At 38.7% G+C, this 12,009-nt stretch overlaps 1 protein-coding gene across 2 annotated transcripts in view; it reads left to right on the top strand.

The window, feature by feature from the left end:
- Positions 1–12,009, top strand: part of LOC124257573 — a 38,977-nt gene that overhangs the window by 9,639 nt on the left and 17,329 nt on the right. For both annotated transcript variants that reach the window (XM_046691670.1, XM_046691671.1), the window contains exon 2: positions 6,818–6,926. In XM_046691670.1, the coding sequence (XP_046547626.1) occupies positions 6,818–6,926 (109 nt within the window). The remainder of the gene's footprint in view (positions 1–6,817; positions 6,927–12,009) is intronic.

Consider the following 12,009-nt stretch of genomic DNA (forward strand, 5'->3'; position numbering starts at 1 on the left):
TTCTCTGAATCAGTTTGTGACAGTCAAAAAAGCAATAGCAACCTTTTTTGGACCTCATGGCAGAACCCATATTGGGCCTTGCATGGCTGGTGTAGGTGGCACCTCTGGTCACTGTCAAGGTCAGTAATGGAGTAAACAAGATTATAAGAGTTCCATCAATACAACCAAGCACCTTTCGAAATCTACCAATGTTATAGAATGATTCGTTGGTCGGATGCTGCCTTTGGGAATGCTATTTGTTTCAAGTGTTTCACAATAGCATTGTTTGAGCGGGTAAATACCCATGAGACAGTAGACTGGGATACACCATGCAAGGCCGCTAGTTCAGAGAAAAGCGATCCCTTACCATAATATCTGAGGGCAATTAAAACCTGTGTTTCCGGCAACAATGCATGAGAACGCTCTGTCTGGGAAGCAAGATATGGTGATAGTGAGTTTACAAGCTCAAAAATGGCATCACGTGGTAGACAGTATCGCCGGATGATGCTGTCATCATCCAGCGTATAGAGAACCCGAGTTCGGTCCCGAAACACCCTTAGTCGTGAACGTTTTGACTCTCCTTCAAGTAAGCCTAGCAAAAAATATGCAGCCATCTTCATTCTCAAGTTACGACAGAAATGTTTGATTTAAGATAGGTGCTGGTAGTTCTTAAATTTTCTCTTAACTTTACGAGATGTTTACACTAAGATAGCTTCGTGGATCGCTTTCTGTTCGGTTTTACTATGTTCTTACCTTTGTGGATCGGGCCCCTGTCTTGTAAATAATGTCTAAAATGTTGAAAACTAAGAGTAGTGTTTAATACCTTACATTTATATATGAAGAATTTAGCTAACAACAATATTAAATCAAACACATCATCAGTATATACATTTGTTCTCATTCCAAACACAGTAAGTTTCACAGGTTCACAATACCAAAACAAGTGGGAGATTGTTTCAACCTCAAATTGACAAAAGGTACATAAGTTGCTTTGAGCTAATTTGATCTAAAATAGAAATGAATTAGTTGATAGAATACAATGTATAATCCTGAACTGAAACCATTGTAGTCTTTAAATGTTTTTAAAATATTTTTTCCCATTCAAGGTCAGCAAGCATACAATCTTCCCACTCATTCTTGAATTTTAAGTTAACATCAGATGCAATTAAAACATAATAATAACACTTGGCTCCCCTCTCCACAGACATCAGATTTCAATTAACTGTACATGTATTATCATCTAACTGCTCAAAAGAAATAGGTTTCATTATCTTTAACTTAGATTGATAACTTTTAATGGCCATGATAAGACCATTATAATGGAGAAAATGTATGTCAAGTTCAAAAATGTTCTGAAGTTCCTCGAGAGTACAATATGTTGTGTCTAAATTGATAAAATCACAAATCTCACTAACACCTCTCTCATGCCAAACAGAACAGAAAATTACCTCTTTACCAATTCTTAAGTGCTTGTTATAATAGATTGGTTCTGTGATGAATTCATGGTTGAATCTTATGTACAAACTTGTCGAAAGCAGAAATACAATCAAGCCAAAATTGATTCTTAATATCTTTGAAAAGTGTACCTGGATAAAACTTGGATAAACCTTGATTTTGCAGTTTGGGAGAGCAAGCATAGCACAAACACTTCCGTTTGGATTCATAACCAATATCCAACAACTTTCTCATCCAAGACAATTTTAAGGAACTAACATAAGAAGAAGCTTCAACCATACTAAGTCCACCCTCTTTAACAGGCTTACAAGCAACCACTCTTTTGATCTTATCATGGAATAATAATTCATACAAAATTCATTATTCATTATTCACTACAAGCAATATATTAGGATTCAGATATTAGGAATACATAAATATAGAAAATTATAACGTAAACATTCCCTCTGGGTTATGGTAGCCTTATGCCTGTGGATTCACAGAATACATACAGAAAATCAAAAGAAATTTTAACAGTAAGTCATAGCTATTCCTAGTGGTATACCTAATCTACCCCTGAGTTATCTCCCTTGATCCTGACATCACTGTATTGTTCTCCTAGAACCCTTCATATAAGTTTTCTGTATGGTCCACAAGCATGACGTGCAGAGAATCGAGTGAAATTTTCATTTCAAATCAAGTCTTCAATTCTTCATATATAGGTCAGTTACAAATCGCATTCCATTTCATGTTCAATCGCATTGCTGTTTTGCATTTATATTATATATATTTCCAACGTATTTAGGAACTGAACTTTTCCCGCCCTTTTTGATTGACAAGTATGGCACAGAGCAATTGTTTACAATGTCAGAAATTCATGGTGGACGTTGATCCCCACTCTCCCTGTGCTTCCTGTTATAAAGGCTTACCTTGCTCAATATCGGATCGAAGCTTATTGTGTCAGGAAATGTCGAAAGAAGATTGGTTGTTGATGCACAAATCTCGTTCCTTCATTAGGAAGCGTAAACATTCATCGTCATCAGAATTCTCTAAGTCGAGGAAAGTTCGGGGATCTCCGCCTTTATCTATAAAATCTGAACCGAAGTCTTGTTCTAGATCTAAATCAAAAACCTCTCCCCAGTTGGATATAGCTGCGTTCTCAACTTTTGGCGGGAGTTAAATCCGATATCCAGGCGGCCATGGATAAATCTGTACCCGGATATGGAGATGAGGAATGACGAAAAATTTGATCACCTGACATTTGGAAGATCTTGTATTACCCGGCAAGACGGCAGACAGCCGTAGGGGCTTGGTGGTCGATGGCAAGAGCCGGGAGCCAAAGTCCCTTCCTACGGAAACCAGGGGTGCAATGGCTGGGAAAGCCGTGGTGTAGTGGTTATCACGCCCTGGTGTACGTAGGAGGCCGGTCCCCTTGGGGAGAAGCCTAGGGTTTCAAGCGACGGGGATGGAGTCGGCCCAGCCGGCTCCGGGTCCGGGGTGACCGTGGCTCAGGCCACACGCCCCGCGTCCTTTGTCCCCGGGAGCCAGTAATCCGTGGTTGCTCCCTGTTGCATAAAGCCTGCTACCTTCTCTCACGGGGAGACTGGGCGGCTAGGGTTTCACGGGTCTGACTCGGCTCAGATGGCATGTGATTCCCGCCCCGGCTCAAGCCAGGCCACTGGGTCGGCTGCTATGGATAATGGTGTATCAACCCAGCAGTCTGATTTGCATGGGCCTAGCGGTTCAGAGGACACAGCTACAGACCCGCAAGGTTATTTTGACACGGACAATCCGCCCTTAATTCCATTAGTGTCTGATGATCAGGAAGTTCATCGGTGTATCCTTTTTCACAAACAGAGTTTTCCATGAAAGAAGGCTTGTTGACGGTACAACCTATGGACATGTCAGCACAGGATTTTAAGCCGGGCTGGTCATTTACAGAAAAGCTGGAACTTTTACACGGACATTATCCTAATACTCTACCACCACCGTTGGACGAACAGGAGATAGATATTCCCGTGGAACTCGGATTATCAGTTTGCCTGAATTTTGTATGAATTATTATTCCATGATAACTTTATCAGGTTTACCACTCCAGAGAAATTTACATAGTACTTTATTTAATTCATGCAGGAAGTTCCCTGGGCGTAAGAAAGAGATAATTCAATTTTGAAATTAAGCAAGATCAATTTTACTTCTTGTTTTACGGATCCGCCGGTCATATTTTTTCAAGAATAAGAAAAAAAAAACAACAATTATTTTCCCCGCTCAAGAAATAAAATTTTAATATTTTTGTTTGCCAAAAATGTAAATGTGCAAGAAAATGCTTTTAGATTGTTTTTTGCCCCAAATACACTTTTTGGGACAAATACACTTTTTAGGACAAAAATCTGTAAAACAAGAAATAAAATTGGTCTGGCCTTAGTAATGATTTTATAATAGAAATTCTACCAAGTGGTGTAATTATTCTTTTCATTCACCTGTTGATAATTAACTGAATCTCAAATCATTTATTTTCAAAATTCTTTCTAGCCATAACATTTAAATCTGTTGAAAATATTACACCAAGGAGCTTGAAATATTCTGGGCCCCGTTAAACAAAGCTGCCGTAAGCCTAAGATCTCGTAACTTTCCTGGTAGCATTCATACCTCCTATACTGTAACTTAGGAGGTACGAATGCTACAAAGAAAGGTTACGAGATCTTAGGCTTATGAGAGCTTTGTGAAACGGGACCCTGGATTCCATTGTATGTTTAAACAAGGTAAGTATCTGATTGAACTATTCTTTCTTGCCCCTATCCATATTACCTGAGACTTATCATAGTTAATCTTAAGACCTGCGATATCAGGCATTGAGTAAGCCCAGTTATAAAAGTGTTTGCTTGTCACGCCTATGGCCAGGGTTCAGTTTCCCATGAGTGCAATGTGAGAAACATGTTTTGTGAGCCCCCAATCACAATATTGCTAGAATATTGTTAAAAGAGTTCGAATCTCTAACAGGTCTCCTGCAATCCAAACATCGCCTCCGTGGTGTAGTGATTAGGGACTGTTCATAATTTATAGCAAGGGGGGGTGATGATGATTTTTATGGAGAAACACGTACAATGTGAGTGATCCCTCCTAAAATTTATGTACAAAGTAATGTACACACACCACCCCCCAACCCCCCGCATGTCATGTACAAAATCAATGACCTGCACTCCCCCTTCCCATATTTTCTTAGCATAATTTTTGAATATTTTTATGTACAAAATTGCTGACACCCCCTAGTACGTGTACAAATTTGATGACCCTCCCCTCTACCTACCCAGAACAAAATGGGTGACCCCACCCTTAAATTCATCATCACACCCTCTCAACCCCACCCCACCCCCACCCCCACCCCAAAAGCCATAAATTATGGACAGTCCCTTACAGAGAGTCTGCCCAGAGAGCGGAAGGTCGCGGGTTCGATCCCCGACCGCGTCATACCAAAAGTCGTTAAAATATGGTACTTGTTGGTCCCTGCCTGGCGCTCGGCATTAATGGGTACAAGGGCTGGTCGGCTTGGAGTCAGTATGATGTGTCTGAGTGGGGTATTTATGCTTCACTGCGGCATTGTATCCGAGTGACCTAGCACTATAAAAAACAGCTTCAGTCTGGGCTAGTACAAGCAGCCACACAAATGAGACATAGTCAACACACATGAAAAAGCACAAAATATCTTTGAGATGACCCCTTGTGCCTGTAGGCAGCACACGCATTTCATGCCAGGTGAGTCGACGGTCTGTCGTCATACCTGGCTGAGCGACCTAATTGCCATCTATACTCTGATCTATTGTTTTCAGCAGCTATTCGTATTTTTTCTAAGTTTTGCCCGATTTTACAAGTAAACATGCTTTTCTGGATATCGTATTTCGCATCCAACTGAACGCCCAGTTAGGCCGAAGTGGGTTCTTTCGACATATGCTATTTGCAATTGTGTCAATTTTAGGGATACAGAGTAACAGCCTAAAAACAGGTTTTTTTCTATTTCCGACAGTACTATAGAATCTGTACTTTACTAGTGAGTGAGTTAAGATTTAACGTCACCTCAGCAATATTTCAGTCATATAGTGACCTGTAATTTACTAAGAAAGTGTAATCCCAAATATAACATATGTTACATTGTAAGATGCTTCGGTGAAAGATCAAAGGCGCCGACAATACTTTTTCAGACGATAATGTGCACTTTTTGCATTCCGTCACAATGAATTGGCGTCATTGCACCATTCTAGTCTGCGCCCTCGTAATCCAACAATGTAAGCGACGTCACAATGCATGTCAGTTGTCATCGCCTCGTACATCCTCCTTCAGTAAACTACCCCAGTGCATCCCGTTTCTTGGTTTGCAGTTGCTTCACGCAGCTAACATCACTGGTGGATTCATTACGTTTATGTTTTCCGACAGTTAAAATGTCTCATTTCAACTCACAAGTTTTCAGTGACACGATAACGTTCGCAATGTTTACATTCCCACAGTGCAATCGTGGAGTGTCGCTTGACTACTCAGCTTCATCTGGATGTACTGATCTAAACTTACATTGGTAGTAGAAATGCAACGTTCATATTGCCCCATATGGTTTACGTTAATCACAGATGTAATTGAAATAATTTAGAGAAGATATTTAATCCAAACGTAAACTGTCATCAAACTGTTTATCATTTGTTCTTTCTGGTAACGATCGTCTTAACGTAGGGGGACAGACACATCAATAGAACAGCGAGCCAGTTAGCTCTGTGCGAGGATTCTTACGTCACCGACAGCGTCGTTTGTTTTCTGCCCTGGATTAATCGTAATTATCCTTAGAAAGTATTAAATTTGGCATCTTAGAAAAGAAATACAGTTCGCTCTACCACCATGTATAGTGTAATAAAGGACACTTTCACCCTAAACTGTTATATCATTTAATATAAACACCTGATTCAACCACTGATCCATGGTTCAGCTCCCCTTCAGAGCCATGTGGTTAGAGTGTTTGCTTGTCATACTGAAAGTCTTGGGTCTGATTTCCCAAATGGGTACTCTTCCTCATGTTGGAATAATGGTAAAAGTGCTGTTAAACCAAACACTCTCACACAGTTCTGAAAATTCAACCTGATGCATACAATCTGCATTAATTTGGTTTTCCATCTGCAATGTGGCAACATAAAACTCATTCACTCACTGACATAATGTTCCTGATTAAACACAGATGGAAGCCATCAAAGGGTCTTGATTTTCCATATCTGTATACTGGAATGGGTGGCTCTGTGAATTGGCTGATTGGGTGTCCAAATAGTATGTATTATTGCTCATGCAGGTAACCACTGTGTTGCTCGCCACATACTCTACTGTATTCAGTTGTTTAAAAATGACCAATATTGTTTTCTTGTTCTGCCACCAGCATGTTTCAGTAATAATAAGGGCGACGGCAGCATTAGCCCCATCATTCTGTTAGCCAACGATGATCCAAGAACGTTGTCATCTCCAGGATACCCTATTTCATACAGACCGTGAGTATTGGCTCCTGTGTATAGTAGTGGAAATATTTCGTAAGTCACTTGCTACTAACTGTATTGTTAGTTTTTTGTTTAATGCCTGCACTCACCAACAGTCCAGATACAATGCTGTCAGGCCTGTACCAGACAATGCAGTGATTGACATACATCAACCAAGTGAAGCAGCCAGCCCTTCTTCCGATCTCTCCCTTATAAAAAGCATTTCTTTATGTCTTTATATCTTTTAATGAAGTTGTTCAAAGATGTGAGTGGCATGAAGCATGAATGTTTGATATGACATGTGTGTTGTGTACTGTATCAGGTAAATACTTGAAGCAGGGGTGGAAATAACTTTAAAACTGCTAGTGTACTCTGGTACAGTGGCACATGTAAAATCACTTGCCCTGATAATTTTTCCACTATACCGGCCGATTTTCTTGTTGAGTTTTTAAACTTTTAACATAATTAACATTGGAAAGTCAAATGGACACCGGTACAGCGTGATATACAAATTTGCTTGCCCGACAGAAAAAACACTGGACTCGGACGTCGGTCAATGGGTTATTTCCACCCCTGCTTAAAGGGGCACTGATCCAGAGCGATTAATGTTTCCAGCCAACAGTCTAATTACGAAACCTAGCTGCAAACTGGTCAGCCCCTGCTCCCTCAACCGTAACAGACACGGGGACTGGGCAACTGTCCACCTTGGCAGAATTTCTTCAACCTAAACAGTGGGACATTAAGAAGGGTGGATGCCCATCAGATGCCGTTATTTGAAAAATATCCCGGTAGTTCTTGTCTATTGTAATAAAGTGTCCCAGCAGTGTAGGCTTTTTCAGATTTTCAAATGCTTGGATGGTATAGTGACTGATCCAATTTGATCCTATGTCTGTGTTTTTAACCTCGATATTTAATCATGTAATAATATGATGTCTATTACCTATGCTATGATATCAAAAACACACATTTGATATATTTGAATCCGTAAACTAAACAACCCCACTTTGCCATTGCTGAAAAAATCAGAAATTCTACTTAGGTACATAGGTATATACAGTTTTTTACTAAGTACAAAGAAAATGTTTATATGTATTTCTTATGCAACAATGAAGTTCCATTCATATTCTCAAAACAGTGTCGGCACATAAGTATTTTTTCAGGCAATCAAACTTGCATGCAATCCAGCGATTACTACTCTCTTGCTGTAACCCTTGTTTGGTGGTAAACCTACATGTTATTTGTCATCATTCACTTGATGGTCAGTTAATAAATAGGAATAATTAGTGGTAACACCACTCAGATTACCCGACAAAGGTTCTCATTTGGCATTTCTTGTGTCTGGAGTAAATACTCATCATTATAAATTGAGGTCTGATGTGGCAAATGTATTACAGCTTATGTAATATGCGCATGGAAGTGCAGCACGAGGACGTATCAGCTGAGTTACAAAATAAACATTGATCAAAGGATTAACTGATAACACGCTGATTGATTAATTGCTTTTATCCTGCACAGCGGATTTGTCAAAAGGTAGTGTTTATGCATTTAGATTTACTAATATATACTGAATACACCCTGTCGTAAAGTGTCTGTGTAAAAACAACGTCCTTGATTAGCCACCAATACATTGATTCATTGTTCATTATTGGCTAACTAAATTACTTTTTTAAAGAATGGCGGACATCATGCAATTAGTTGCCAGGTGTGCTATCTTGGGTGACCAATGGGACTATATTCTAAAGTGAAAAACCTGAAACAATAGATCATTTTTTCGCATATTAGACTGTTACAAGACACATGACATGGAACAGGATTCTTAGTCAGCTGCAAATGAATGGCATCTCATTCCTTTATGTGGATATTGATGGATACATTCCCTGAACAAGGTAATAGCCTGATATTGTTGCTATAACTTAAGTCTGTTTTAAGTTTAATACTGTATTTGCATTTTGTTTTTATTCATTTGTTATAGCATTCAACAGAATCAATTTTTTTGCCGTGAAATGTAATGAGACAGACAACATAAACTAGGTCGCACTTAGGGCGTGTGTGTGAAATATGATTCACATTGGCAATCTATAAGATGTCTAGATATTACAGTCAAATTCACTAAGTATAAGCAGATCGTGTGCATTTTGTTAACTTTCAAAATGCATACAGATATGATAATAAACTAATTAGGATTATAAGACAAAATATAAAGACGTACATTGACAGTCCTAACATTTTTTTACCACTGGCAGATGGTTAAACTTAAAAAAAAATTCATTTGTTATCAAAATAATCAAGATGGAAATATTATTGAGTAAAAAAGATTTCATCTTTGTTGATCAGTCTATACTTATACTATCAATCGTGCATGAGGGTGGTGCAGCAGAGGTAACGAACCAGTTATGAATTCTGGGATATCGTCAAGGTACTCACCGGAGAAAAACAATAACAAAAGCAACAACCAGTCCACGGAAATTGCTCTGGATCAGTGCCCTCTTAAGGGAACACACATCCAAGTTCTTTATGAATAGTGTATTCCCAAGTCCTCTATGGTCCCACACATCCGTAAGCCATGGTTTACTATTGACTGCAAACAAGCTAGAAAAGCTAGGAAAAAGGCAGCAAAATATTTCCGTCGGCACCCAACAGTCCATAACTTAAACCAATTTAAAATTTCAAACGCCAAGGCTCGTTGTACATTTAAACAAAATAAACGACAGTCATGGCGAAATTATGTTTCTAAAATTAACTCACGAACACCTATTTCTAAGGTATGGAATATGGTAAGGAAGATAAAAGGTGAAGGTTCCAAATGTAGTGTGCACCATCTTAACGAGGGTGACACTTTTTTAACAGAAAAATCTGATATTGCTAACAAATTAGGTGAAACTTTAGCCAAACATTCCTCCTCATCCAATTATTCACCAACTTTTCAGAAATTTAAAAACCAGCAAGAAAAAAAGAAAATTAATTTTAATTCCGATAATGGGGAGGATTATAATGAAATCTTTTCCATTCATGAGCTCCATACTGCCCTTGGGCAAGCTCATGACAGTGCTTCAGGTCGATATAATATTCATTATCAGCTTCTTAACCATCTCCCTGAATCATGTTTAGAAACATTATTGAATATCTTTGACAGTATATGGACTTCTGGTAATTTCCCACCATCATGGCGCAATGCCATAATCATTCCTATTCCTAAACCTGGGACGGGATCATACTGATCCGCCTAATTACAGACCAATTTCTTTAACTAGCTGTGTTTGCAAGACAATGGAACGTATGGTTAATAATCGTCTAGTTTGGTACCTGGAAACCAACAACCTCATCACTGACATTCAATGTGGTTTCGGAAAAATCGTAGTACCATCGATCATTTTGTAATGCGATTGGAGTCTTTCATCAAAAATTCCATGCTAAATAAACAACATGCTGTGTCGATTTTTTTCGATCTTGAAAAGGCATATGATACGACATGGAAGTATGGCATTTTGAAAGATCTCCATGATTTTGGTTTGAGGGGTCGTTTACCCCTTTTTATATCACAGTTTTTAGAAGACAGACAATTTCAAGTCCGAGTGGGGACTACCCTGTCTGATCATTACAGTCAGGATCAGGGTGTCCCTCAAGGCAGCATTTTGTCCGTCACTTTGTTTAGTGTTAAGATCAACAGTTTATCAAAGGTTTTAAATGATTCCATCGATGGATCTCTTTTTGTGGATGATTTTAATATTTCTTGTCGTGGGAAAAATATGCATACTATTGAACGGCAACTGCAGTTGTGTTTAAATAAAATAGATAAATGGTGTCTTGAAAACGGTTTTAAATTTTCTAAAGCCAAAACTAATTGTCTAAAAAAGCCTTCTCTTGTTCCGCCTCTTGGTTTAAGAATTAAACCATTTCTTTCTGCTGCCGGCATTGAGCTGGAAAATATAGCTCCTTCTCGTCTTCTTTCTTCTCCTCCTTGGCAACTGGTGAGGCCTGAAGTTGACCTAACTCTGACAAAGTTTAAGAAATCGGAAACTAATGAATTACAATATAAACAAGAATATAGTCAATTAAAAATCAAATATAATACATACAAATCCTTATTTACAGATGGGTCCAAGGACGGTGGTGCAGTGGCATGTGCCACAGTCATTGGATCCAGAACAATATCTTCTAGACTACCTGATAACAGTTCTATTTTTACAGCGGAAGCAAACGCCATCTTAACAGCTCTTAAATATATCCAAAGACATTCCAAACATAAACAATATATAATATTTTCAGACTCTCTTTCTTGTCTTCAGGCTATTAAAAACTTATCCTCTAAACATCCACTTTTAATAGAAATTATTGAGTTATATAATGCACTTGCTACTGGCCAATGCGACATCGTCTTCTGTTGGTTACCCAGTCACGTTGGCATTTCGGGGAATACAATGGCCGATCTTTCTGCCAAGGCAGCACTCAACAAATCTGTGACACCACTTCTTATTCCTTACTCTGATTACAAAGCTTGCATTAGAACATACATCCGTGATCTGATGCAGAAGAAGTGGGACACCCAAGTAGGTATCAATAAATTACATGCAATAAAACCAACTATCGGTTAGACCTACTTGGGTTGTCAGTCCAGATTTGAAGAGGTCATCATACGACGATGTCGTATTGGCCACACGCGATATACTCATGAGTACCTATTGAAAGGTGAGGATCCTCCGTTTTGTATCCCTTGTGATGAAAGAATCACGGTCAAGCATGTCCTGCTTGACTGTGTTGAATATTCCATCACAAGGGATAAGTATTTTAATGTCATGACATTGAAGGATCTTTTTTATAATGTTAATTATCATATAATAGTTGAATTTTTAAAAGAATTAGATTTGTGGACTGATCTGTAAATAGTTAAATATTATATTGTTGGTAGTTTCTATTAGTAACTGAGATTGTTAGTGGCTGTACCCTTAAAGGGGGTTGACGTAGCGTAAAATTATTGTCCTCCTGAGAGGGTACGTAAGTCCCAAAACTTTCAAAGTCAATTTAAACTTGCCAGGATTTTTAAACGTAGTATTCTTGTTCTTTTAATTTCGGCTAACATTTCTTCCAATCGCCAGCAGCT

Source organism: Haliotis rubra, unplaced genomic scaffold (assembly GCF_003918875.1).
Source record: "Haliotis rubra isolate DU_JTF1 unplaced genomic scaffold, ASM391887v1 Scf667, whole genome shotgun sequence".
NCBI classification, from domain to species: domain Eukaryota; kingdom Metazoa; phylum Mollusca; class Gastropoda; order Lepetellida; family Haliotidae; genus Haliotis; species Haliotis rubra.